The following is a 26191-nucleotide window of genomic DNA, read 5'->3' on the forward strand; positions in this document are numbered from 1 at the left end:
GATAGAAATGTCACTACTAAATTCTGGAGAAACCATAAAAAACAAGTGACTTAGATGTCATCCTTATTAAAAAAATTAAATAACAAAAAAAAAAAAATATATATATATATATATTATATAACATGTATATTATGATTTTGTGTGTGTGTGTGTGTGTGTATGGTACATAGTTACCTATATTGAATAATATTAGTTTTTTTTATATATATAAAAACAAAGGAAAATGTTGGATTTTTATACACATCTGTACAGATATAGAAAATTGTGATGTGAAATCAGCACTTACACAAAAACACACATCATAGCAAAAAGAATAAAGAAAGAGGGATGCAATGGATATTGTCATGTATGCTGGGCTTAGGTCATGTGACGCACACCAATGATTTAGATTGAATACAGTGGATATATATATCAGTGATATGCCGTCAGGGTAGGCAAGGTAGGCAGTGCCTACCCAAGGGTGAATTGATATTTTGATTATTTGTTTTAATTATAATATAATTATAAATTATTTATTTTTTCATTTCCAATAGCCTACAGTACCTATAAGTTTGAAAGTGTCCGCATTTTGTGCGTTTCATAGCCCAAATTACTAAACAGTGCTATTTCCTGGAACAGCTGCACGGTATAACTCCGCTGTAAGGCAGAGAGAGGCCACGCCTCCTCCCAAAGGCACGTTGCTCCTCTGCCTCTGTTCCCATAGCGTGTTTTTACGTGTTTGCGCATGTGCAGTCAGGTCCCCAAGATGACAACCATTTACATCCCAAGGCAGCGTAGAGAGCTGCCTTGGGATGTAACCGTGCTATGCTAAATGCTATACATAAGTTCACAGTACATTAGTGAATAGATGCCATGTGACTGCTGCTGCTATGTTCTATAGCGAGTGGGCGGGATGACACTACAAGTAGGATGACAGCGCCAGAGATGATAGAGAAACTTTTTTTTTAGGAAAACGACAGCTTTTAAAAGATGGGAGACCAACACCTGAGCTACCAGACCTTCAGCAAAGGTAAAGTCAGAAAATTGTTTGTATTTTTTACAGTGAATGGAACAAAAGGAAGGATTGATTTTGTGGATGCGCCTCACTGAGGCCGTTCTGAGTTGTTGTTATTTTCTCCGTTTTTCTGTTTCTCCAACACAAACAACGGATGTGCTTCCGTGTCATGAGATATATCTTGTTGGGAGAGTATGGAGGCTATATTAAATAATTGTTTATGTTTCTTTTATGGTGTTTTACAATGTTGATTCATGTGGATCTTGTTGGGTTTTTTTTTTCTTTCTTGTTATGAATTTTATATTTTGATAAGCGCATTGAGATGACTTTGTTGGAAATTGCTTTATACAAATAAAATTGATTTGAATTAAATTAACACTTGCCAGCAGAAACATATGAAATTGTCATTGGTGGTCTCGATTTGCAAAGTGCCTACCCAACCCTAGTGGTCACGGCATGTCACTGATATATATACATATATATATACTGTATACATGTTCTTCCCTCTGTCCTGAGAGAAACATGAACAAACTAAGGCATCCAGATAGACAAAAAAACCTTCTCACAACTAAAGTGGAACATGAAGAGTGTTGTACATGTTGTTTGTTTTGTACAGACTGAGTGGTGTTTTGTGTGTGTGGACACAATAAAAGGCACCTTGTTCCTCCTGATGAGTTGCTTTCTCCCCGTTCTCTGAGCAAAGCCAAAGACGAGCTGTCTGCTCGGTGTCTGCGCCACTGGGATCCAGGCTAGGCAGCACCACACTTCTTCTTCTTCTTTTTGTTTTGCAGCGGTTAGCTTCCAGCGTTTGGTGCAGCACCAGACTAAAAGGTGATCAGAGCATAGAAAAAAAAAACCAGCGGCTGTGTTTACAGGTGCTCATGTTTACAACCCCATCCTCTCTCTGGTTGTCATGGAAATTTGAACATCTCGTCTGCACCTCCTCAGACTGACGAACCGCAAAGGATTAAATTATTTATGTGTGCTTCTCCTTCCATGATTCCTCAAAACTGTTCCACATTAGTGTGTGTTGACACACTCTGCTGCAATGAACGAAAAGGAAGAGGAGGTGCCAGAAGAAGGTGAGTGCAGAATCTGTGTCCGTCCTTGTTAAGCTCCTCCTACAACACAGGCTCCTCCTCCATTGGCTCCTCAGTGGACCTATGAACATCACACAATGTACACAACTATTCACAGGTGGATTATGGTGGAGCTAATGCACATATATAACTATAGGTTATTTACATAACCCCGGTTCTACGAGTAACATGAGTGAGATGTCTCACTATGGGATATACGCCTCCACGTCTCAGAAGCCCCATCTCATTACGCCAATCCTGATTGGCTTGTAAAATGTATTAATCCATGGCAGGTAGTCCCACTTACTATAAGTAGAGTGGGCGGATGATACTGCGTCATTCAAATAAGCAAACCTCTTCTCACTCATTCAGCGAGAAGGGCTGTCTGGTGAGACATCTCACTCATATTACTCATAGAACCAGGGTTATGTAAATAGCTTATAGCTCTCTTTCATAACATTTGTTTCGATGTCTCACTATGGGATGTCGTAGCTCCCGTATTGCAGATAAGCTTATCAGCCTGCAGGGCAAGCACTGACAGGACAGGAGAAAATGCCCGTGCCACGCACGGAGTGTAGACATCCAGCCTATAGAACCAGACAAAAGTGAAGGGCGAGGACCAGCTCAAATTAAAGATTGCTCTGTGAATTTGATACATTTGTGTGAAATAACTGAACATTGCACATTTCACAATACAAATCATATATGAAGGATATATTTGCAAAAACGGAGGAGAAAAAAATTATACTGACGCCCCAGGGAGTGAGTGATGTGCGCACACCTACAAATACAGTTTTATATTAATAATAATAATCAAAATCACATGATCATTGGGCAAAACTGCTGATCAATTGGCTGTAACACCTGTAGCTGTTATAAAAAGGAACACACTCGCATGCGTAAAAGACGTATGTGTAAACACCACCCCGTGAAGACGCGGTGGTGCGGGATGGAGGCAGAGGTGCTGCGGGAGTGTGAACCAGGCTTCCATGGAAGGTAGGACGGTGCTGCGGAGCCCCTGGCCTCACTCACCACTAAACATCCTGGGACTGATGAAAAATATGGTTTTACTTGAAATTAAATATTGTGAATTATGTCCAGTTCCAAATAGGTTTCTTTACCTGTTAATTTTTTATTATTTTAAACAAAGAAATGTGATTTAATCCCATGTTTCTGGCACATATAGTGCATCTGTGTGTGTGTCCCTCCTCCTCCCCAATGATTCTCCAGCTTTTTGTGAGGCTGAGCTCCTCCACTTCTATGTGTGATCATTTCTTTTTCACCTCAGTCACATTCTGGCGCTGAGGCAACGCAATGTGATCTGCCGCTCTATCATTCCTAATGTTCACTGTCACCAAATTGCGTTCTCCTGCGTGTGTCCACCGCAACAATTAATACCTCCACCTCGCTTTAAGTGAAGATTGTTTTATTTGATCATTTTACCCCTCGGTCCAATGTGAAAGTTGTATTACTGAATATTCATTTAGGGCGTTCACCGGACCTTTTATAGGCACCATATGGGCGGAGCAAAGTGTTTTCTCACGTGCAACAACTTTCAAGTTGATTGTGGAGGAACAGTGGCAAGGTCAAGTTGGGAGCCCCAGCTGGAACCGAGCCTCACTGCGGGCTCCACACAGGTTCTTGTTTCCATCTCCGTCGCGACTGGGGTACTGTGGGGAGGGAGGGACAGGTCCTGTTGAAACAGGCTGGTTTGGCGTGCCAGCCGTCTATGGAGGCTCTTCAACGAGAAGACGCCGCAGTTGCGGCAGAAGCCAGGGGCGTTGAGGGTCCATCGGGCGTGTTCCAGCCTGAGGCACCCTGAACAGACCTGGTGTGTGTCTTGACCTGAAATCTTATTGCCGCATTTGCAGAGGCGTGCCTCCGAGCCTTGGTGTGTTGGGCCTTGTTCTCCATCTTCCGTCTGTGGTGATATGCAGGCGGAAGGAAGTTGGCAGCTAACTTGGCACGTGGTGGGTAGCCGCTAAGCTAGCAGGAGAACCAACACATGGCCGTAGTGTGGCGTCAAGGAAGTGCTGCACTGAGCGTGGAGAGCAGGGAAGCACCGGTCGACCAGGTGTGGTCGAGAAAGCATCCAACAGCAGCGTCCGGCAATGGATTCCAAAAGAGGGTCCACCTGTGGACGGTTAAGCGGTTGCAGACGCGAGATAGCTCAGAGCTAGAAGAGTTTTTTGAATGGCGTAGTATCATCCACCCACTCTACTTATAGTAGGTGGACTACCTGGCGTGGATGAATACATTTCACCAGCCAATCAGGATTGGCGTAATGAGATTGGGCTTCTGAGGAATGACGCGGAGGCGTATATTTCTTAGTGAGACATCGAAATGAATGTAGTTCGTACAGACCTGTTGGTTCCTGCTTCCTCAGGAACTGACGCCGGCTGCTCCACATCCACACTTAGTGATGCCATGGCACTGACCGTGTCCGCCTCATCCTTCTCTGACTGACCCTGAGCCTCCAGCATGCCGTCTGCTAACGAGGGACCACTGCTCTGAGACGCGCTCTGCAGACATGGCCAGTGTTTACCTGCATGACAGGAGCAACAGGTGTGAGGAGTGTGTGAGTGTGAGGAGTGTGTATGTCTGTGTGTGTGTGCGTGAGAAGTGTTTGAGTGTGTGTGTGTGAGAAGTGTTTGAGTGTGTGTGTGTGAGAAGAGTGTGTGTGTGAGAAGTGTGTGAGTATGTGTGTGTGTGTGAGGGTGTGTGTGTGAGTGTGTGTGTGAGTACTGTGTGAGTGTGTGTGTGAGAAGTGTGTGAGTGTGTGTGAGTGGAGTGTGTGAGAAGTGTGTGAGTGTGTGTGAGGAGTGTGTGTGCGTGTGTGTGAGGAGTGTGTGTGTGAGAAGTGTTTGAGTGTGTGTGTGTGTGAGAAGTGTGTGAATGTGTGTGTGTGAGAAGTGTGTGAGTGTGTGTGTGTGAGAAGTGTGTGAGTGTGTATGTGAGAAGTGGGTGAGTGTGTGTATGAGAAGTGCATGTGTGTGAGTGTGTGTGAGAAGTGCATGTGTGTGAGAAGTGTGTGAGAGCGTGTGTTGAAAAAGACAGTTGCTGTTGTAATTGAATTGTAATTGAGTTCATTTAATACATTTTGTAATTGGCATGGAAATTCCATTAAAAATATCAATTACAATGTAATTAATCCCAAACAAATTAAATATTTTAATTGTAAGTGAAAAAAACTCATCATAATCAGAAGTTAGTTGTAATCAAACATAGATAATTGAGGATGTATTTGTAATTGAAACATTGAATGTGGCTCACTCTGAATGTCGATCACTCTCTCCAATGAGGCGCAGGCTTTGGGACAGGGTTTCTCCTGAGGCCACTGAACTGCAGAGTCACTCTGAGAAAAGGACATACACAGTGTGTCACTTAGTGTCACACATTTTTTTAACCACACACTCTAAAAGCAGAAGGATGCAGCGCTGCGAGGCAGAAAAGCTCACTCGTCCTTGAGCTCTGTATTTTTGCTCCACTCAAACTTAGATAGTACGCACGCACGCCAAAGATGTTCACAAGTCAAGTCCAAGTCAAGTCTCAGGTCTCCAAACAAGTTGGGATGAACGACGGCTGGGGCCGTGAAACATCTCTGCGCCGAATATCACGTACCACGTTCCCGAGAATTCAGTCAAATTTCAGCCCTGATGTGTATTATGGTTACCATGGTTACCATGAAAAAAAAGGAGGGAATCACATTAAGCTTAGACGTTTGAGTGTTAATATGCTGAACATAATGATTGTGTCAAGTGTGTTTATAACATCATGGATTCCCACACTTGAAAAAGGAAGAACTTGACCAAACTCAGTTCTTACTCGTTCTTACTTTTATTCTTTCCAGTGACAAGAAATGTGAAAAACCTTTGAACATAAAACACAATGCAAATAAGTTCATCATTTTTCATCAAACAAGGTAAATACAAATAAACATAATTTCAGGTCAGTACATTTAATTTGGTTAAAGTATATTTTAAACTTTTATTTTTTATTAAATGAATGCAGGAAGTAAACTGTAAAAGTAGGCATTAATCAAACAGAAAACTAGGTCGACTTTATAACCCGAAACCATTTTCCTTATGTTTATGATAAAACATATCAATGTACAGTATCTTCTCATTCTTTTACAGTTAACTTAACATCCTAGCTGCAGGCTTAGGGGAACTTTATGTCTAGCTTGCTCAGGTCATTAGGTCATCAGTGCAGAGCAGGGACACGTACTTTCTGTTCCTGTCTGCTGTATGCCTTCTTGTAGTTTCAGCACATTTTAGTTTTAGTTAACACTCTAACATATGCTTTTTCCATTTGCGCATATGCTTTGGACATGGTTTACCGATAACATAACACTAGGCTGATTTATGTTACCTGATTTACGTTAACACAAACACTACTACCATCTACCTCTTGCTTAATGTCCTGAGACACCATATGTGGAGACCAGCACGTAACCCTGCTTTTTTTCTCTGTACATATAGGTTCTCCTTTTTGTGACGTAAATAACCAACTTACAGACAGTCAGCAGATTTCAACACACTTCTAACTAAAACAGACTTCCAACTAAATCCCTAGGCCGCAAGCAGGAACAGAAATGACATCTCCTCTTTCGGGCTGGACATCCAGCCTACCCAGAGTATAAACTCCTGTGTATTTCTCTGTTCGGGAGGGCTCGATACATGAGAGAAATCTAACATTTATATCAACTATAGATATTACAATTTCAATTTTAATTTAATTTCTCAGCAGAAATACTTTTATATTATACTATTTTCATACATAAATTAAATATTTTCACTCTGAATTTTATTAAAGAGACATTTGCCATAATTTTAGCCCTTAAATACATAAACAAGGTTTTAAGAAAATTTTAAACTATATTCCTCTTCTCATATAAACAACTTCATTAATTCAGCAAATGAATTATACAATGATGAGTTCATATTTTAACAGTCCAGTCATTATAAGTTCACCAGTCCTTTTCCCGTGCGTATTGTGCAGTGCACGTTTCAGGTGTTCTCAGCTACATTGTGCACAGCCAAAGGATGTTTATAGGGTGAGTTTCTCATCAGCACGATCGCGCTCACCTGTTGAGGTGCACCGCGGAGAATCATGCACGCACACGGAGCAGTATGAGCACATTGTTCACGAGTTCGAGTCCAGTCTGAAGTCTCGGTGTGCGCGACTTAAGTGCGACTCCAGCCCGAGTCGCAAACTCGAGCCCTCATCTCTGATGAACGCGCACACACATGCACGAATGCACATTGTAGAACAATCTAATATTATTATTGTAATTGTATTGTTTTTAGGTGTTGGCTCTCACCGGCTCCCCTAACAGTGCAGTGACGCAGGCCTCGGATGCATCACAGATGGCTGTGAGGTCGTGACCACCCTCCAGCGCCATGACAACCCTCCCACCTGCCAGACCCATCAGCAGCTGTGTCAGCTGCCCAAAACCTGCAATTACACATTTTTTACCATGAACAAATGCTACAGAAGCTGTGTGCTAAAGTGCTCACGTCACTATGATAACATGTCCTCACATTTAGCAGAGACGTTGTAGCCGCCTAAAGGCGACTGGTGACCCTCAACTGCGTCAAAGCCAGCAGACACTAAGACCACATCTGGGCTGAACTGTTGGGCGATGGGCATCACCACAACCCTAAACACACACAGAAGATGCTTAGGCTCTGCTTCATTCATGCAAGTCATAAATAGTAACAATTCTTTACTAAACCAGCCATTATTAATTCACATCAATAGCAAACACTCTTCCTATAACTCATCCATGTTACCTGAAGGCAGTGAGGTACTCCACATCTCCCATAGGGGGCTCCACCCCTCCAGTCCATGCGATATTCACATTGAAACCAACACCAGCACCAGATCCCACCTACGGAGCGAGACAAACAGTGTACATGGTCCCTTTATAATGAATTGTCTCAGAAGGAGAAGATCCCACATACAGTACTGCTAGGCCCAGCACATTTCAACAGATATATTTATACAAACTTTCCTAAAACCATTGCATCATGCTTTTATTGGTCAATCAGCAATTTGTTAAAGTCCAGGGATTCTCCACAAATGTTAAACACAAACCAACTGAATTATAAAATACATTCAGGGAAATAGAATAGCTGTCAGTCAGAATAGCAAATATACTGTAAGTCCTGTGAAAATTAGACTTACAGTTTGTGTTACCAATAAAACAGTGGTGTTCTCCAGCCAACTATTATTTGAGAGCATGTGTACACAGTGGATAGATATTATTGATTATAATGTTGATATAATTATATAAATTAAGTATAACACAAGGGTGTTTTACCCCAAATGCATGGGAACCACAACCTCTCTTCTGATTTATTATTTTTTTAAGCCTGAATCCGTTACAGCCTTACACTATTCAAATATGCACACACTCACAGCTTGAGTGAGTCAAAAACAAGCCATTTATACATTTTAAAAATAATATTTTCATTTCCCATAGGCCAGCCTTTCATTTCTCACATGTCATCATTTTACTGCTCATATAGCGTACATACCGCGCCTAAACCTGACCTGAGCCCAGGTAAATCCCACTATTTGATAACCATTGCTTTAGAGAGACCAACGTGTGTGTGTAGTGTGAGTACCTCCTCTGGAGCTCCACTGCCAGGAAAAAAGTTTCCATCATCGTAGCGATGGAGGGAGATGTAGAGAACGTTGGGGTCGCTGTAGAAGGCCTGCTGGGTGCCGTTGCCATGGTGAATGTCCTTTAGCAGGTTCAGGTCACAGCGGAAGGTAGAAATTAGAAAATAATACAATTTGATCTATCTATGACCTAAAACTTTGCTAAAGACAACTACATGATGCCATTTAGAATTTCATAGGTCAAACTACAGAAGAGTATTATCTAGGCTTTGCACTCATAGCCACTAATTTTCTGTCAGCACAGATGCTACACTGGACTTAAAAACTTTTAGCCTGAGAACCTCCAGATGTTTCTCTTTTGATGTGCTGAAAAGAATCAGTTGCCCTTTGAAATCTAAATTGTCCAGCTGTGATGTTTAAATCTTTAATCAGCGCTCTCAAATGACAAGGGATTGGTGAAGAACGTTACCTCGTTCAGCATTTATAAGTCACCATTACACAGGAGTGGATTAGATATCTAGAAATATGAAAACTAATATTTTTAAAAATGTACCTGTATGTCATTCATAAATCCTGAACATGTAACTTGAACTTCGGAAAAGTTTCATTGCATTGTAAGATTTGGGGTCCGTAGAACAAGGCAAAAAATGTTTTTCATTAATTCTTAACGTGATTTATTGTGTTTCTTCACCAGATAAGATAACAGACTTGCTTCACATTGCGTTTGTTGTGCTTTTTTTTATCGTGTACTGTGCGACATGCTGTCACTCCCATTAAGGCTGTATTTGGGTGTTTCCATGGTCCATTTTTAGTAAGTTTTATACTGTTTCCAAAAAGGGAGTGTTCTGCCTTCGGCGGTTCACTTCAGACTATCTCCACCAGAAGCACATTTTCGGGCTCGGGAGAACCAGACCTATCCACTGATACCAGGCACAGCCCAATCCCAACCTAGTCCACCCTATGATGTCACACTACAGAAAAAGCCGACGCTGATTTCACAGGCTAACAGTATCCAATCAAAAGACGTGCACGTACTATGCCTGCTAGCTAGCTCCAGTGTTACACAGGTGCTACAGCAGGTCAGGCTACAATAGCCAACTCAAAAGCTTAATTTCCATTCACTTTAAGCTACAGATGCCCACACTGTTGGTTCTGAAGGCATGAGGGCAGATTTTAGACCCTGGCAACACATGATGTCTGAATATGATTGGATAAAAGCTCTAACATAAAGGCCAGCCCACCAAATCTCAACCTGAGGCTGGAAGCAGTTAGTGCAACAAGAGAAAAGATATGAAACAAAGAATAGAACTATGAGGAACAATTTCATACAAACTTGTGGAAAAATATTTCAAAGCAAGGCAAGACCTGTATTTTCAAAGCTAATACGTATTTGAAAATATTGTTAAAAATAACAACCTGCATCTGGATTTGATGACAAGTTTGTTCTTTTTACTAATTAAATTGAAAGTAATAATGCAGGAAAAACAGAAGACTGACCTTTACCTTAAATATGACCTTGAATGAAGATCAAGGTCACACATTGAAAGGAAATGTTGTTCAATGGTACCAGCCTGAGCACTGTATCTCAATTTGTGGCCAAGTCATAGGGAAAAAAGCATTTTTTATTTTGTGACGTATCTACTAACTGTGACAACTATCTTTTTACTGATAGGTAGTACAGCTTATACCTCACTAGAGAGGAGCTTTTCATAAATGTAAGCATCAAACTTGTACAATAAATATTCATAAAGATATAGAAATTTTGGTTTTTGACACAAAATGGTCAACTGCACATCAATGACATTGCCCCTATGTGTCATTAGTGCTGCAATAATAGCCTAGGAAGAGTTCCACGACAAAGGAGTTGCGAAAGAAAAAAAATCCTTATGAGTATTTGGTAATTTGTAATTGCCAAATACAATTAAATGTATATTCTGATGAGGTTTAGGCCAACAGAGAAAGTCAGTGTTTTAGAGGCACACTGACATCAATAGTGGATACAGGTAAAGTTCTAAAATGAGTTAGTTATGTGGCTAAGCAGCTATAACTACATGGAATAAAGTGTGTGTCTGTTACCCAATCAACAATGAAGATCTTTCCCACTCCAAGCTTTTGTTGCAGCAGTTTGGCAGTGATGGCTACTGAGTTAAAGAAACAAAACCCCCTGTTGGCACACACACACACACACACACACACACGCACACACACACACACACACGCACACACACACACACACACACACACACACACAGAGCTGAGTCATAACCTAACCACAGACATCAACTGATCATCCAGTGTTACTCATTAAGCAGCACAACTAACATGGCCGTGGATTCTTCAGCATGGTGACCTGGTGGACGCACGACTGCGAAGCCATTCTAAAACCACACAAAATATACAGAATAAGACGTAAACTCTTCACCCAGCACAAAGACTTTTGAAAAGAACTAGTGTTTACTTTCAGTTCCCCTGCAGCCACTCTGAAGGCCAGCTCAATGACCGAGCCTACTGCCATGCGCACTGCTGCTGATGAGTGCATCTCATTCCACACAGTGTCACTGTCAACCTGAAGGAGGCAGCACACAGCTCACAGTGGGCCAATCACCATAGTCCACACACACACACAGGACTCTCACCCCGATTCCGCCACAAGGGAGAACTGCATACATCTTCTGGCTGATTGGACCTAAAAATAAAGAGACCACAAGTTAACTGCTTAATTAAATGACTATATGAAGACATAAATGACTACATGATAAATAAATAGGCACCCAGCAGCTTCTTGTGGTCTAGTTTGTGCCGGTTGAGTGGACTGGTACCATACAGCAATGTGTGGAACTCTGAGTGGACCGTTTGGATCTCATCCAGAGAAGCTTTTCGACCTCGAATTCTCTGCATACAGTTAGAAACATTCAGTGACGGATACACTTGGCAGTTTCTAGAGTTAAAATGCTGAATATGTTAGCATGCTAACGTGTGTTTGTACCTCACAGCGGCTGAGCAGGCCTGTTTCCTGCAGTCGAGACCAGATGCTCTGCACTCTCCCAGCATGCTCTGGGTGGATGTGAGCATTTCCGCACACACACTGATGTTTCAGCATTAAACTGTCATAAACAAGACCTGAATAAATTCATAGAGAGAAAAAGATTATTTAAATAGAACCTCATAAATTCTTAAACAGGAATAAAAAATCGATTAAAAGAGCAAGGCTCTGACAAGTCACAGGGTGTCAGTAGCTACATCGCCGTAAACGCTAGGCCAGGGGTGGCCAATCCTGATCCTCAAGAGCCACTATCCAGCATGTTTTAGATGTTTCCCTCTTCCAACACACCTGATTCAAATGATTAACTCATCATCAAGCTCTGCAGAAGCCTGATAACAATCTTAGCCATTTCAATCAGGTGTGTTGGAAGAGATAAACATCTAAAACATACTGGATAGTGGCTCTTGAGGACCAGGATTGGCCACCCCTGCGCTCCTCCCTGAGGAAGATCTAACCACAACCGGCTCATCTGCCTGTGTACAAACCTCTCTTGTACAGTCCCATGAAGCTAAGGATGCATTGAAGGACTGTTTTAGAACTGTGAGATTAAAATTGATATCATCACAGGGGGATTACAGACGATATGACATTCTGTGTGGATAATGCTGTACATTGCAAGAAGGTACTATATTTCTCCAACAATAAACCTGAGAAAAATCTAAAAACAAAGACTCTTCTGAAGGAGAAAAAGAGTCTGGTAAGAGGGATGTGCTTAAGAAGGTGCAGATAGAGCTGAGGAAAAAGATACACAAAGGGAAAAGCTGTATTGGACCAAACTAGAAAAGGAGCTGCAGCAGAAGAGCATCAGTAGAGTTTGGAGTGGTCTTAAAACCATCTTAGGCAACAATGTGTTATAGTTGCACAATACCCATGCTACCCCGCGGTGCCAAATTGTAACGGTTCCTACTATACTAAAGATTCTACATGACAGTACTCCCGTGGATTATGATACTACCGGTACCAGTTTCCGCTACATAGCGGCTGCCTCTACTCTCCTCCCGACTTTTCACTACTCAGTCTAAGCTCACTGCACGCTACTTACTTGAAAACAAACCAACATGGCAACCAAACTACACAGCTGCTGAATTATTGGCTGTTTACCTGTTACTGGTGACGTCCGGAGATGTGATAGGCTGTTTCCAAACACTGGGTCCGCCCATCTGTTAGCAGATTGGCTGTTTGTGTGTTTCTGCCGGCATGAAGGAACTGAAGACAGCTCCTCTTCGACAGAAACTTGCTTCAAAACAAACAACAAGCTAAAGTTCTGTCTCGTCTGGACGTGTGCACGCTTATAGTCACAAACACGAGACAACACATGGCAGAAGCACCGGGCCCGAGTGGCGGTCTGCCGCGGCGGCGCCGTCGTCGGTGGCATCACTAATTTTGCTCAAAAAGACAAACTCCAAAAGACCATTTGGAACTATTTTGTCTTTAAACGAGGCAGAGACGGTAAAAGCAATAGGAGATCTACTGGACAGGCGCTGTCACCAGCTGTAGGAGCCAAAGGAGGGAACACTTTTTTTTTGTTTTTTTCAATGTACAAACAATATTTATAAATTATATACATACAAAGGAGGGATCACATCTAATCTCATATGACACCAGTGATTTCATCCAGAAAATACATACAAATATAGTTTTCTCAGGGAATCAGTTCCTGTTTATTGTATTTTATCCTCTGGTTTATTATGTTGGAGAAGAAGCAATATTGTCAAATAGATTTTTTTTTAAAAATATAAATATAAAATATTTATATTAGTTAATAATGTTGTGGTAGTCGAGACCGGTGTTTTTAAAGGATTCGGTCTCGTCTCGGACTCTGAAGCATTTTGACTCGGTCTTGTCTCGGACTCTGGATTTTCTCTCAAGACCGTTTGTGACCAGCACTAATTCCTGATGTTTTTAAACTTTTTTATAATGTGATAATAACATGGAGAAAAACGGGATGGAACAATCTTTTATTCATTCTTTAATCCACCCCGTATAATGACAGCAACCTTCCCTAATGTGACTGAGTGACGTGTGAGACACACTCATGTGTGTGTTTGGCTACGGTGTCAGTTTGCACCGCGGAGCAGAAGGAGATATGAACTAATCACCGGTAAAAATCCCAGTAAAACTCCAGAAAACAATCACCAGTAATAAATATTATCTCCCTGGTAAAGACAGTAGCTCTAACAACAGGTAAAATAATAAAATGATGATATCACAGCCTGTGAATGCAGTACGGGGGACGCACTTACTCTACTACTGCCTGCCGGCTGGTGAAGCATGTTCCGTTTACCGAGGTCCGTGTGTATTTAATAAGTCTGCGTGTGTCTGCATGTTTTTGCCTCTGTTCATCCACTCTTTTCATTATATCCATGTCTTTTAAGGCTTTTATTACATATGTAACCAGACGGTTAAAGTGTGGTAGTTTCCCACCGTCATATAACCCGTGAACGCATCATCCTCGTCTACCGGATGCTTTCCTAACCACATCCTCTGATTAGAAAGATTATAAGCAGGTGTGCACGCCGTAGCGTCTGCGTGTTCGGGGCTCCTAGGCTTTACTGTCGGTTGCTAAATGCGAGTACTAGTCTCTTCAAGTTTTTTGGTATTAATGTACTCAATAACTTATTGTTGCCCTGTCACTGGGTGAGGCTATCGATGGAGTTTGCATTGAGGGGGAAATGCTGCTCTTGTGAGGTGCCCTGAGCCCCTGTGGGAGCCGGATTTCCAAGTGTGGAAGGTAGCTTTTGTCTTACTGATTCTTTATTAAGTGTAGATGTTCAGGAGGCTAATTATGTTTTTTTATACTAGTTGGCCGCTGCTGTTCAAATAAGCTCTCAAATCATATTTAAATAAGCTCTCAAATCATATTCAAATAAGCTCTTAATCATGTTTACTAAACGTAGCACCATGCACTTTAACTGAATGAAGTGAGGTTTAGCTGATTAGTGTGATTTTGTTAATCTTTGGCTAACGTTTGGGTTGTTTTTGGTTGAGTTACTAACCTTAAGTTTGTTAATATTTTCATTTTCTAAACTTCACTTTGTTTGGTAAAGTTTTGTTGGTGTTGAAAGTTTATGATATTTTTGTACGTCCAGCTTTTAAACCACATCATGAAATAAAATAAGTATTTTTTATGATTGTGGATGATAAATAAAATAACAAATTTTGCTCCCACTTTGGCCTCTGTTCACATTCTTGCCAGACTAATGCGGTAAGATTTACTTCACCAAAAAGGGAACCCCTGCCTTCCCATTGGTTACACATAGTATCGGCTGTAGTCCGGGCCGCCGCCATGTTGGATTATGTCGTCACCAGCGCGTCATTGCCACAAGTTGCACAAGCCCAGAATGACTCAAATAACTGTAAAAAGGTCTTATATTAGTCTATGATCTTTTTAAAGTGGTGTTTTTTTGTGTCTTTAGACTCCAATTACATTTATGTATATAATATGTTCCCTACAATATAAACAGATTCATAATATAATTATTTTTTATAGTTTCTGTTTCTACTGTATCCAGAATAATAATAATAATTCTCAACAAGAACTATTGATTAATTTGTCACATGACTGTTCCAGGGTTTGAGTTTGTTTTATTTAGTTGCACATCTACCTGTAGATCTGTGTTTTTTACACTGATGACAACTTGTTTGTAGTTTTATTTCAGAAAGTTTCACTTTTACAGTTACAGTTGGAAACCTTTGTTAATTGAATATTCTAGTTACATTACAGTAACCAAATTAAACTATATCAACTAAGTGAATTAATAAAAATAACCTGTTTAAAGGCTTTTTCAAACTAAAAAATTATCTTATGAATTCTGTGACCTGTTGACCTTCACAACTCAAAGAATCAGAATCAAGAATCATTATTTCTTGGCAGAAATGCTTTTAAACACTTGCTGTACATTCAGCTGACATAAAAATCTTGTTTTCAAATATGTAGAATAATTGTGAATTTATCAGTAGCAGTAGTAGATTTAATATTTTAGTTAATTTTTTGCAGGCATCTTTTTTGTCCGTCAAATGTATTTAAAAGAAACTAAAATTAAAGAGAGATGTTATTTAACTGTCAAACCTTGTCAAAATTGTATTTATTTATATATTTTTTTAAATTGAAAAAAAATAATAATTATGGTCTTGACTAGGTCTCGGCTCCCGACAGTCTTGGTCTTGTCTTGGTCTCGGTGCATTCTGGTCCCAGGCAAGTCTTGGTCTCGGATAGTGTGGTCTTGAACACCACACTATTAGTTAGTTGAAATTGAATGATTATTTTTCTTAATTTCATCCATATAAATGTCAACTTACTTTATTATTTTTTTTATTGCTTATATGCTTTTGTTCATGTACTCTTATCATGCACCAAACAACACTATAAGTAATTAATAAGTATTTCTAACTTGTACAAATACATTGCAGTTCATAAAAAAAATAATAATAAAAAAGGCTTCAGTATCGCAATATTACCCGGAACTGTGATACTTTGTCTGGTAGAGTATCGTGTTTACTCATTTTGGTATCGTGACAACTCTAATATGCGTGATCTCAGCTTCTAACACCATACTGCAGTCCATTTCTTCTAGTATTGTCGTACTCCAGAATGGTCTTGGTCTCGAGACCACATTTGAAAGTTCTTGGTCTTGTCTCAGTCTGGTGAAGTGGGTGAGCAACAATTTTTAATTGTTTTTGTATTTTGTTATTGAATTTGTTCAGGCTAGACATTTGATGTTATTTACGGATGAACTGTTTCTGATTAATTATTGCTGAAATTTAACCTGAATGAAAAACATTTTTTATTGGCTCAGTGACTGTTCTTCCTCCTTGGAAAACTGTTGGGTTGTTTTATGTGACAGATATTTGCAAAAACTGGGACCATCATCTTATTTCTAGTCAGAAAACCCTCTAAACACTTACTGTACATTCACTTGACTGGTTTTCTGATATTTAAAATAATTATGGTGGCTGGTGGTATCAGTGGCTTTTTAATACACAAGAGTCGATTTTAGTGAAACAAATTTGTTGAGAGTTGAGATTCTTACATGTTCTGCTTTGAAAAAATTGTTAGTGTTAAAATTAAAAGAAAGTAAAATTAAAGAGACTTTAACTGTTCAACCTTGCCATGGTTTTTTTAAATGGAATTTTATGGCCTCGGTCTTCGTCTTGACTCGGTCTCGACTCCCAAAAGTGTTGGTCTCGATGCATTCTTGTCTTGGGCAATCTATCGCACATGGCGACCACAGTATGTGATGCCAAGTGTGTTTCAGAGAGAGTTTTCACACTCTACCTGGTGAGGAACTCAGTAATTCTATGACATATTGGTTGCATTAGCCATGCTGTGGGGAGCGGTCTGTTGGGGGAACAGCCTTCGTCACATACAGGAAGAGGTTGGACAGTGATGAACAATGACTAGCATCCTCTACAGGACACACCGACCAAAGTGGAGAGCTTATTTAGTGGCTGACTGCTCCACCCAATGTGTGTGAAGGAGTGGTACCACAAATCATTCCTTCCTGTTGCTGTCAGAACAAACAGGAGCCCCACTGAACACACACACACAGCTCACTGCTGACACTCTACGTAATGTTATGCATTACTAATCACATTTAGGTAATATTATACCCATTACAAATCTCAGTAAGGTGCGTTACAACACATTTTAACCTGAGATATGAAAAACAGTATCAGTAACTTGAAGAAACACCTGGACCGTAGCCACGCTAACACCAAGTTGACAGAGAGAGATGCAGGCACGGCGAAGAGAAAGAGAGCAGAGGACGGAAGTGCAGAAAAGAGTCAGACAAAGCAGCAAAAATGAAGTTTCCTTCGGTCTGCCGTGCTACTTGAACCAGGTATGGTTGAGACTGAGACTCATACAGATCAGATTCTATTAAATTAAGAGAGCGCGCTGAGCTCACCAGGCATAGTGACGGAGTGCATGTGGGGCTTTGAGCGGAGAGCGTACGCGTGCAGCGGATACACGATTCCACACTAAAGAGGAGGACCTCATCAGAACCATCATGGAGGGATCAGAACTGATGGACTATGATGCCAGGCCAGATGTTCAGCTGTGGTTCTCCCAGAGCAGTGGTCTGCAACCTGTGGCTCTGGGGCCTAAAGTGGCCCTTTGACTCTTATGCAATGGCTCCCTATAGCTTTAAAAAAAACTATTGAAATAAAGACTTATTTTTTACAGAGGCTATTAATGATTAATGACAAATAAAAAAAAGATATAACAATTTATTAACCTAAAATAAATCATGTTGTCCAATGACTCAGCACATTCCTACGTCACCTCCTGCAACAACTACAGACCATCAACTTTCCTGCACCTGTGGCTAACCTTAAAGGGGACATATCATGCTAAATCCACTTTTTTAGCCCTTAAATGCATTTTGTTGTATATTTAGAGTGTTTAGAAGTACAGAAAAAAATCTAATTAATCTCTTCAGGTGCTCCGTAGATATCTTTATATTCTGTTTTGCTCATATTTTTAAATCTGTTTCCATTTTTCTATTCTCTATTACGTTTTTTGAACTATTACATCACAGTATTTGCAGCGAAACTGCCAAATTAGGACATCAACTCCAGGTCCAACACTTTGAGCAATCCGCCATTTTTATTTCTCACCTTTATTTTGTAGTCCAAGCTCAAGGATGCCGAAGTTACGAGAGGATAAGTCAAAATGTTTGGTTGTTGGATGTAGTAACCCACACGCTTCATTACACCGTCTCCCAGCATCAGAACCTTTTCAAAGTGTCTGGTTGAGTTTTATTTTTCATGGAAATGTACCCACATCTGTGGGTAAGGTCATTTTTGTGTGCGCGAAGTACTTCAAGGATGACTGCTTCATCAACCTCCACCAGTATAAAGAAGGATTTGCAGAAAGACTTTGTCTGATTGAGGGTTCAATTCCTTCTATCTTTGGAGACGATGAACAGAGCACTTCGGTAAGCTGTAAATAACACTAAAAAGTGTGATGATAAGACGTCCCTGTCATTGTTTTGTTAGCATTAGCAGTTGCACCATCTTCATATGTTAGCACTGTGTGCTAGTTTTAGATCCTTGATGATATGGCCTACGTGGTTTAATTTAAGTCTAAAGTTTTCAAAAGTCATTTCATTTTGCCGTTTTTGTCTTTGAAAAGACTGTATTAAAATGCATTTCGTGACGTTAGCTTGGCGCTAGAGTTAGCTCAGTGCTTGTGTTAGCTCACTTGTTAGGGTTCTGCAGGTTCATCATCTTCATTTTCATCTCGCTCCGCCGGGTCAGACTCTGGCTTGAACATGTAAAGCTGGATGGACAAGTCTTTCGTTGTTGACATTTTGTAAATAACGTGTGAATAAAAAGTTTATTTTAAGTTTAGTTTATGCGCCGCTACAAAGCCGTATCTCTTCTATCAAACTACAAAAATGGCCGAGCAGGGTGGCGTTGAACCGAGTGTCACCTGGAGAGGGGGCGGGGTATGGAGTGTCTCATTTGCATTTAAAGAGACTGCACCAAAACGAGTTGCTCTCAGAAGCACATCAGAAGAGGGGTAGAAAAGGGGTGGAGCTATAATAATGAGGAATTCAGACCCAAGCATTGCAGTTCCGCTTTATATAGACCACAACTGTATGATTTATATGTAAAAAGAAAAGATTTAAAACCATGATATGTCCCCTTTAAGTTTTTAAATCCCTGGTAAGATAACTAAACCAACAAAAACACTATTCTGGAAGAAAATAGAGATTTTAATTGTGCGGGAACAGATTAATTTAACCACCAATCAGAATCAGAATCAGAATCAGAATCATCTTTATTCGCCAAGTGTATGTTGTACACACGAGGAATTTGACTCGGTCAACTGTGCTCTCTCCAATAGTGAAAACAATTCAATAATAAACAATCAACTAGAAGAGATGATAATAAGTATAAACATAAGTATAAATATAAACAGTAGTTAGACTATAATGTGCAAATAACAAGATGATAATAGTAATAATAATAATAATAGTATAAAAAAAATAAATAAATACAAAATAAAAATTAAAAAAAAAAAACAAGATAAAAAGAAGGGAAAAATATTAGAAAAGAAAGGTAATAATAAAATATAATATTAATAAAAGGAAAATAGTGCAGTAGAGCATTGATAAGTAGTGCAGGAGAACATTTAAATTAAAGGTATGTACATGAACATTCTCAGTGTCAGATTGATCCAGGGTTGTTATGTTTGGTTCCAGGGTTTTTTCACAGAAACAGGACTGACACTCTTTGACTGTTTAGAGTTGATCAGAGTGACAGCCTGGGGGAAGAAACTGTTTTTATGGCGGGTTGTTTTGGCGTACAATGATCTGTAGCGTCTGCCTGAGGGGAGGAGTTTAAACAGATTGTGTGCAGGGTGTGAGGGGTCTGCAGTGATGCTACCTGCCCGTTTCCTGACCCTGGACAGGTATAAGTCTTGGATGGAGGGCAGATCAACACCAATGATCTTTTCTGCAGTCCTGACTATCCTTTGTAGTCTGTGTCTGTCTAGTTTGGTTGAAGATCCAAACCAGACAGTGATGGAGGTGCACAGAACAGATTGAATGATGGAGGTGTAGAACATGATCAGCAGCTCCTGGGGCAGGTTGAACTTCCTCAGCTGACGCAGGATGTACATCCTCTGCTGTGCCTTTTTCCTGGTTGAGTCTATGTGGGAGGTCCACTTCAGGTCCTGTGAGATTGTGGATCCCAAGAACATGAAGGAGTCCACGGTAGCCAATTCCCTATTTAAAATGGTAAGGGGGGGGAGTGGGGGGGGATTTCTTCTGAAGTCCACTGACATCTCCACGGTCTTGAACGGGTTCAGTTCCAGATGGTTCTGACTGCACCAAAGAGCCAGCTGTTCCACCTCCCGTCTGAAGGCAGACTCGTCCCCGTCCCGGATGAGACCGATGACGGTGGTGTCGTCTGCAAACTTCAGGAGTTTCACAGAGGGGTCCCCTGAGGTGCAGTCATTGGTGTAGAGGGAGAATAGCAGTGGGGAGAGAACACACCCCTGGGGGGCGCCAGTGCTGAGTGACCGGGTGCCAGATGTGATGCTTCCCAGCCTTACTTGCTGCTTCCTGTCAGTCAGGAAGTTGGTGATCCACTGACAGGTGGAGGCCGGCACTGTGAGCTGGGTGAGTTTCTGGTGAAGGATGTCCGGGATGATGGTGTTGAATGCAGAGCTGAAATCGACAAACAGGATCCTAGCGTAGGTCCCTGGGGAGTCGAGGTGGTGCAGGATGTAGTTCAGACCAATGTTGACTGCATCCTCGACAGACCTGTTTGCCCGATAGGCAAACTGCAGGGGGTCCAGCAGGGGTCCTGTGATCTTTTTCAGGTGGCTCAGAACCAGCCTCTCAAAGGACTTCATGACTACAGACGTCAGAGCAATGGGTCGATAGTCATTGAGTCCTGTGATGGCAGGTTTCTTGGGGACTGGGATGATGCTGGAACTTTTGAAGCAGGAAGGTACTTCACACAGCTCCAGTGATGTATTGAAGATCCGTGTGAAGATGGGAGCCAGCTGCTCAGCACAGGCTTTCAGGCAGGAGGGAGATACTCCGTCTGGTCCTGGAGCCTTTTTGATCTTTTGTTTTTTGAAAAGCTGGCACACATCTCTTTCATTGATCTTCAGGGCAGGTGGGGGGACAGAGGGTGAGGTAGGGGGGGCAGTAGGGGGAGCAGGAAGGGCAGAGTCCAGGTGATGGGCTGATGCTAATGAGCTGGGGGGTGGGTGTGAAAACCTGCAGTAGAAGCTGTTCAGGTCTCTAGCTAGTCTTTTGTTACCAGTAGGGTGGGGGGAGGGTTTCCTGTAGTTGGTGACTTCATGCAGGCTTTTCCACACTGCAGAGGGATCTTTGTTTGAGAAGCTTTGTTTTAGCTTCTCAGTGTAGCACCTCTTGGCTACTTTGATCTCCCTGGATAGTGTGTACTTGGCTTGCCTGAACAGGTCCCTATCCCCACTCCTGAAGGCTTCCTCCTTAGCCTTACGCAGCATCCTAAGTTGAGGTGTGAACCAGGGTTTGTTGTTGTTGTATGTGCAGAAAGTCTTGGTCTGCACACACATGTCCTCACAGAAGCTGATGTAAGATGTCACAGTGTCAGTCAGTTCATCTAGGTTGTCTGATGCAGCTTCAAAAACACTCCAATCAGTGCAGTCAAAGCAGTCCTGTAACTCCTGCTTTGACTCCTCTGTCCATTTCTTTACAGTCCTTACTACAGGTTTAGCAGATTTAAACTTATGCCTGTAGGTCGGGATGAGATGAATCAGACAGTGATCAGAGAGCCCCAAAGCTGCACGGGGAACAGAGTGATATGAATCCTTTATTACAGTGTAGCAGTGGTCCAGTGTGTTAGCACCCCTGGTGGGGCACTTTATATGCTGTCTGTATTTAGGGAGTTCGTGGGTTAGATTTGCTCTGTTAAAATCCCCGAGAATGATTAGCAAAGAGTCTGGATGTTTTTTCTCCACGTCTGCTATCTGGTCGGCCAGGTGCTGTAACGCCTCTGTTACACAAGCCTGAGGTGGGATGTAAACACCGACCATAACAAACGAGGAGAACTCCCGCGGAGAATAAAACGGTTTGCAGTTTATGAAAAAACTCTCCAGATTAGGGCTACACGTCTGTTTCAACACTGTGACATCTGTACACCAACCTTGGTTAATGTAAAAGCATATTCCGCCGCCCCTCGTCTTCCCACAGAGCTCTTTTACGCGGTCCGCTCTGAGGAGCTGAAAGTCCGGTAGATGTAGAGAGCTGTCCGGGATGAGTTCACTGAGCCAGGTTTCAGTAAAACACAGGGCGGCGGATCTGCAAAAGTCCGAGTTTCTAGTGTTTAGGAGCAGCAGTTCGTCCATTTTATTTGCCAGTGAGCGGACATTCGCCAGGTGAATGGATGGAAGCGCAGTGCGTAATCCCCGCTGCCTCAGTTTGACGAGCGCGCCTGCTCGTTTTCCCCCGTCTGCGTCTGCGGCGTCTCCTGCAAATTCCATAGAGAGCTGCTGCTCCTCCGGTGAGAATATCTGCATAACTTTCTGGTTCAATGAGAACCGGTGAAAAAAGATCAGCAGAGGACTGTCCAACTTGTAATAGTTCTTCTCTGGTGAAAGAGACCAGAGAAGGGGAGCAATAAACTACAAAAATAAAGAAAAACACAACAACTACGAGAGAGCGCAGTACCGAGGCGACCATCCGCGGCGCCATCTTGTACTTGAATATGTGCTGGTTACTGTTTTTAAGTTTCCATTTACATGACCAATATAAATCAAATCAAATTAAATCAAACATTATTCTATATAATTTTAACTGTATATAATTTAATACACTGTATTGTCTTCATTGAGAAGGTATTTATGGCTCCAGGAGGACTTTATTCCAGGTGAGATGAGGTTAAATGGTTCCTTGTAGAGTAAAGGTTACAGACCCCTGACCAGGGGAAGAGGGTTAGGAGACCCCACTATCAGAGCTGGACCCTCTGAATTTAATTCCATAGGGTGAAACAATACAGATGCTAAGTTGATTATGCTACTGTTAACTTAATTCAAGTACAACCTTTCTGCCAAAAAACAAACATGTAACCTGTTGTTATGCTTTGCTGTTATTTAAAACATTTTTGCTACGTTTTTTAAAATTATATAAAAGAAATCACCTGTTATTTCAGCCACAGCTTGAAAACTTATTGACACAAAAACATTAAAAAAATTTGCAAATATATCTCGAGTCACTGTCAGTCTTTCCTTCAACTACGGTACGCCAGTTAAGTCAACCATTCAAATCCTGTGCTGTGGGACCAACTGAGAAAGTTAGTGTAGAGCCCTGTATATATACAGTATATATATATATATATATATATATATATATATATATATATATATATATATATATATATATATATATATATATATATATATTAACTAGGGCTGTCAAATGTAACACATTAATGCATGCGATTAATCATTCTAAATTAACGCATTTGCTATATTTTAACACAGATGAATTGCATTAATAATAATAATAATAATAATAATTTGGATTTTATGTAGTGCTTTATCATAGACACTAAAAACACTTTACAGAATTAAGGCATTATTCTTTCACTCCACACACAGTGGTGGTAAGCTACTATTGTAGCCACAGCTGCCCTGGGGCAGACTGACAGAAGCGAGGCTGCCATAGTCCGCCATAGTCCCCTCCCACCACCACCAACACTCATTCACACACTACATTCATACTCGGCAATGTGGGTGAAGTGCCTTGCCCAAGGACACAATGACAGATACTACTGGAGCGACTGTCCCCCACTGTGGCACCTGGAATTGTCAGTGGTCTCCATCCAACTATAAACCAAGCTCAGACCTGCTTAGGTTCAGAAATCTAACCAGATCAGCCAATCACAGGCTGGGATAGACACAATTGTCTGTATGTACGTAGCCTGGAATCCAGCACTCACCAGACGTTTGAGTTCTGGTGGCTGAGCGGGGGCGACAAACACATGCAGACTACAGAGTAACAATGAACGGAACTGATCACAATAGCACGACAAGCGTAGTTCTTTTTCCCTAAACAGGGCCAGAAGACAAAAACAGCATGTAGTACGTTACAGACTTATGGTTTTAAAGCCTCTTCTTGTTGTGGTTTCAACAATACAGTAAATCCATGTCTTTTTAAACAGAGCAGTGCCCAGCTGCAAAGGCCTTCTTGGTGTCGGCCACCATGTTTGTTTTGATACTGCTTTGCGAAGGGGATATGATGTTTTTTCCTGTTTGGCTCTCATTGGCTCAACCAACTCTGAGGCATTATTAATAAGTTGAATATGAACGTTAATAAGCTTGTTTGCTTAAGTAACTGGTTGTAGGAAGATAATCTTAAATGTATGATCTCAAGCAGTGTACTTAAAAAGCAGTACAAAACTAAAATGAACAATTTTTACTGTAGATTTCTATCAGCGCTATTTGTGTGCAATATTGTTCAGAATTGTTCAAGATGTCTGCCTGATACTTTCAGAAAAAAAATAGAAAACGTTTCCTTAAAACTGCCTCTTTTTTCTTTAGAAACATGGAAATAAACAACTGTAATTAATCACGATTAAAAAATTAATTGTTTGTCAGCTCTAATTATTATTGCAATAATGCATATTATTATACAATAATGTATTACTGTGCATGTATATATCTAGGTATCCACAAGTAAGACATCTTAAACTGCTGCTTATTTTCTCTTTTAAAATAGAGATCCAGTCATGTTCTGTAGGTATATCAAAATGGGGATATTAAAAATCCTTGTGCCGTGGACCCGTAAAACTAGTTAATTCACGGGCGGCATTGTTGTTTCTCTACAGTGGAAAAAAGTACTAATTTATTATTATTTAGTCATCTTTTTAAATATTACACATATAAATGTGATGCATATGAATAGAATAGAATGACTGGAAGTGTAAAGCTTCGAGTCTAATGACTGTCAGTAATAGCCAGCTTGATGCAACACATCATGTATATTGCGCCTTATCCAATCAGAAAACAGATGTGCACTGACATATGGCAAAAAGTACAAACCAGTGGCGAAGAGGTGTTTGATGGGATTGACAGAGGCTGCAGGGGAGGACTGCGCTCTTCCCAGAGGTCGGTGAGGTAGCAGGGACTGGAACATCCCCAGGTGCTGCAAGCCCCGATGGGACAGGGACAGAGGGAGAGGTGTTAGGATTCACAGCAGAGGGAAAAGCACACATCTACTGGAGCACAAACAGACCCACACAGACATAGATTGATCAAATTTAACTCACAACAGTCAGGGAATAAATAGTCTTCTTCACCCTAAAAATCAATCCGAGAATTAAATCCTCACACAAACGCAAACCCACGTGCACACACACTGGCATCTATATAAAGAAATTGTTGATGTACTCCTTGCCTCAAACTGTGTGACTCATCGTGTGGGTGGACATTAAAATCTGTAAGCCCACTTGAAGATGTGGATGAGTGTGCACGCACGCACACACACACACACACACACAAGTGAGTGTAGGGGTTGAGCCACCAGCTCGTGATGTCATAGTAACTTCAGTGATTGTGTGTGTGTGTGTGTGTGTGTCAGCTCAGGTTGGAGGTGGGAGTATTTTCACTGCTTTCGTCTGATGCTAAATGGGCCTTATGTGCTCCAGCTGGAGGGTGAGGGACTATTTTAAGCACTTCTGTGACAGTTCTGGGTGGGAACACACAAAGACACTGCCACCTATGAAACCTGCTGCACAGGAGAAACAATAATACTTAACATTCTAATTCCATCATGGGTCTAGTTTTGATAAAATGTCCTCATGACTCGTCCGCTGCTTCAGTAAAAAAAAACAACCCATCCATTTAAACTGAAGCAGAAATCAATTTATCCGTCCTTTCAGACCCTGTTGCCAAGCACAGTCATCTCCATCTTGTCATTTTTTATTTTAAGGAAGTTT

General features: G+C 41.2%; 1 protein-coding gene across 3 annotated transcripts in view; it reads right to left on the reverse strand.

Annotated features, from left to right (window-relative positions):
* Positions 1–1661: 1661 nt before the first annotated feature.
* hdac5 (histone deacetylase 5) overlaps positions 1662–26191 on the reverse strand; it is a 144011-nt gene continuing 119481 nt past the window's right edge. For all 3 annotated transcript variants that reach the window (XM_028454442.1, XM_028454440.1, XM_028454441.1), the window contains 14 exons: positions 25296–25398; positions 11690–11823; positions 11475–11595; positions 11340–11389; positions 11162–11269; positions 11026–11081; positions 10780–10867; positions 8706–8825; positions 7869–7966; positions 7617–7735; positions 7397–7530; positions 5347–5428; positions 4438–4618; positions 1662–2155 (listed from right to left, as the gene is read on the reverse strand). In XM_028454442.1, coding sequence (XP_028310243.1) covers positions 2116–2155; positions 4438–4618; positions 5347–5428; positions 7397–7530; positions 7617–7735; positions 7869–7966; positions 8706–8825; positions 10780–10867; positions 11026–11081; positions 11162–11269; positions 11340–11389; positions 11475–11595; positions 11690–11823; positions 25296–25398 — 1434 coding nt within the window. In that variant the 3' untranslated portion in view covers positions 1662–2115. The remainder of the gene's footprint in view (positions 2156–4437; positions 4619–5346; positions 5429–7396; positions 7531–7616; positions 7736–7868; positions 7967–8705; positions 8826–10779; positions 10868–11025; positions 11082–11161; positions 11270–11339; positions 11390–11474; positions 11596–11689; positions 11824–25295; positions 25399–26191) is intronic.

Source organism: Gouania willdenowi, chromosome 8, assembly GCF_900634775.1.
Source record: "Gouania willdenowi chromosome 8, fGouWil2.1, whole genome shotgun sequence".
NCBI lineage: Eukaryota > Metazoa > Chordata > Actinopteri > Blenniiformes > Gobiesocidae > Gouania > Gouania willdenowi.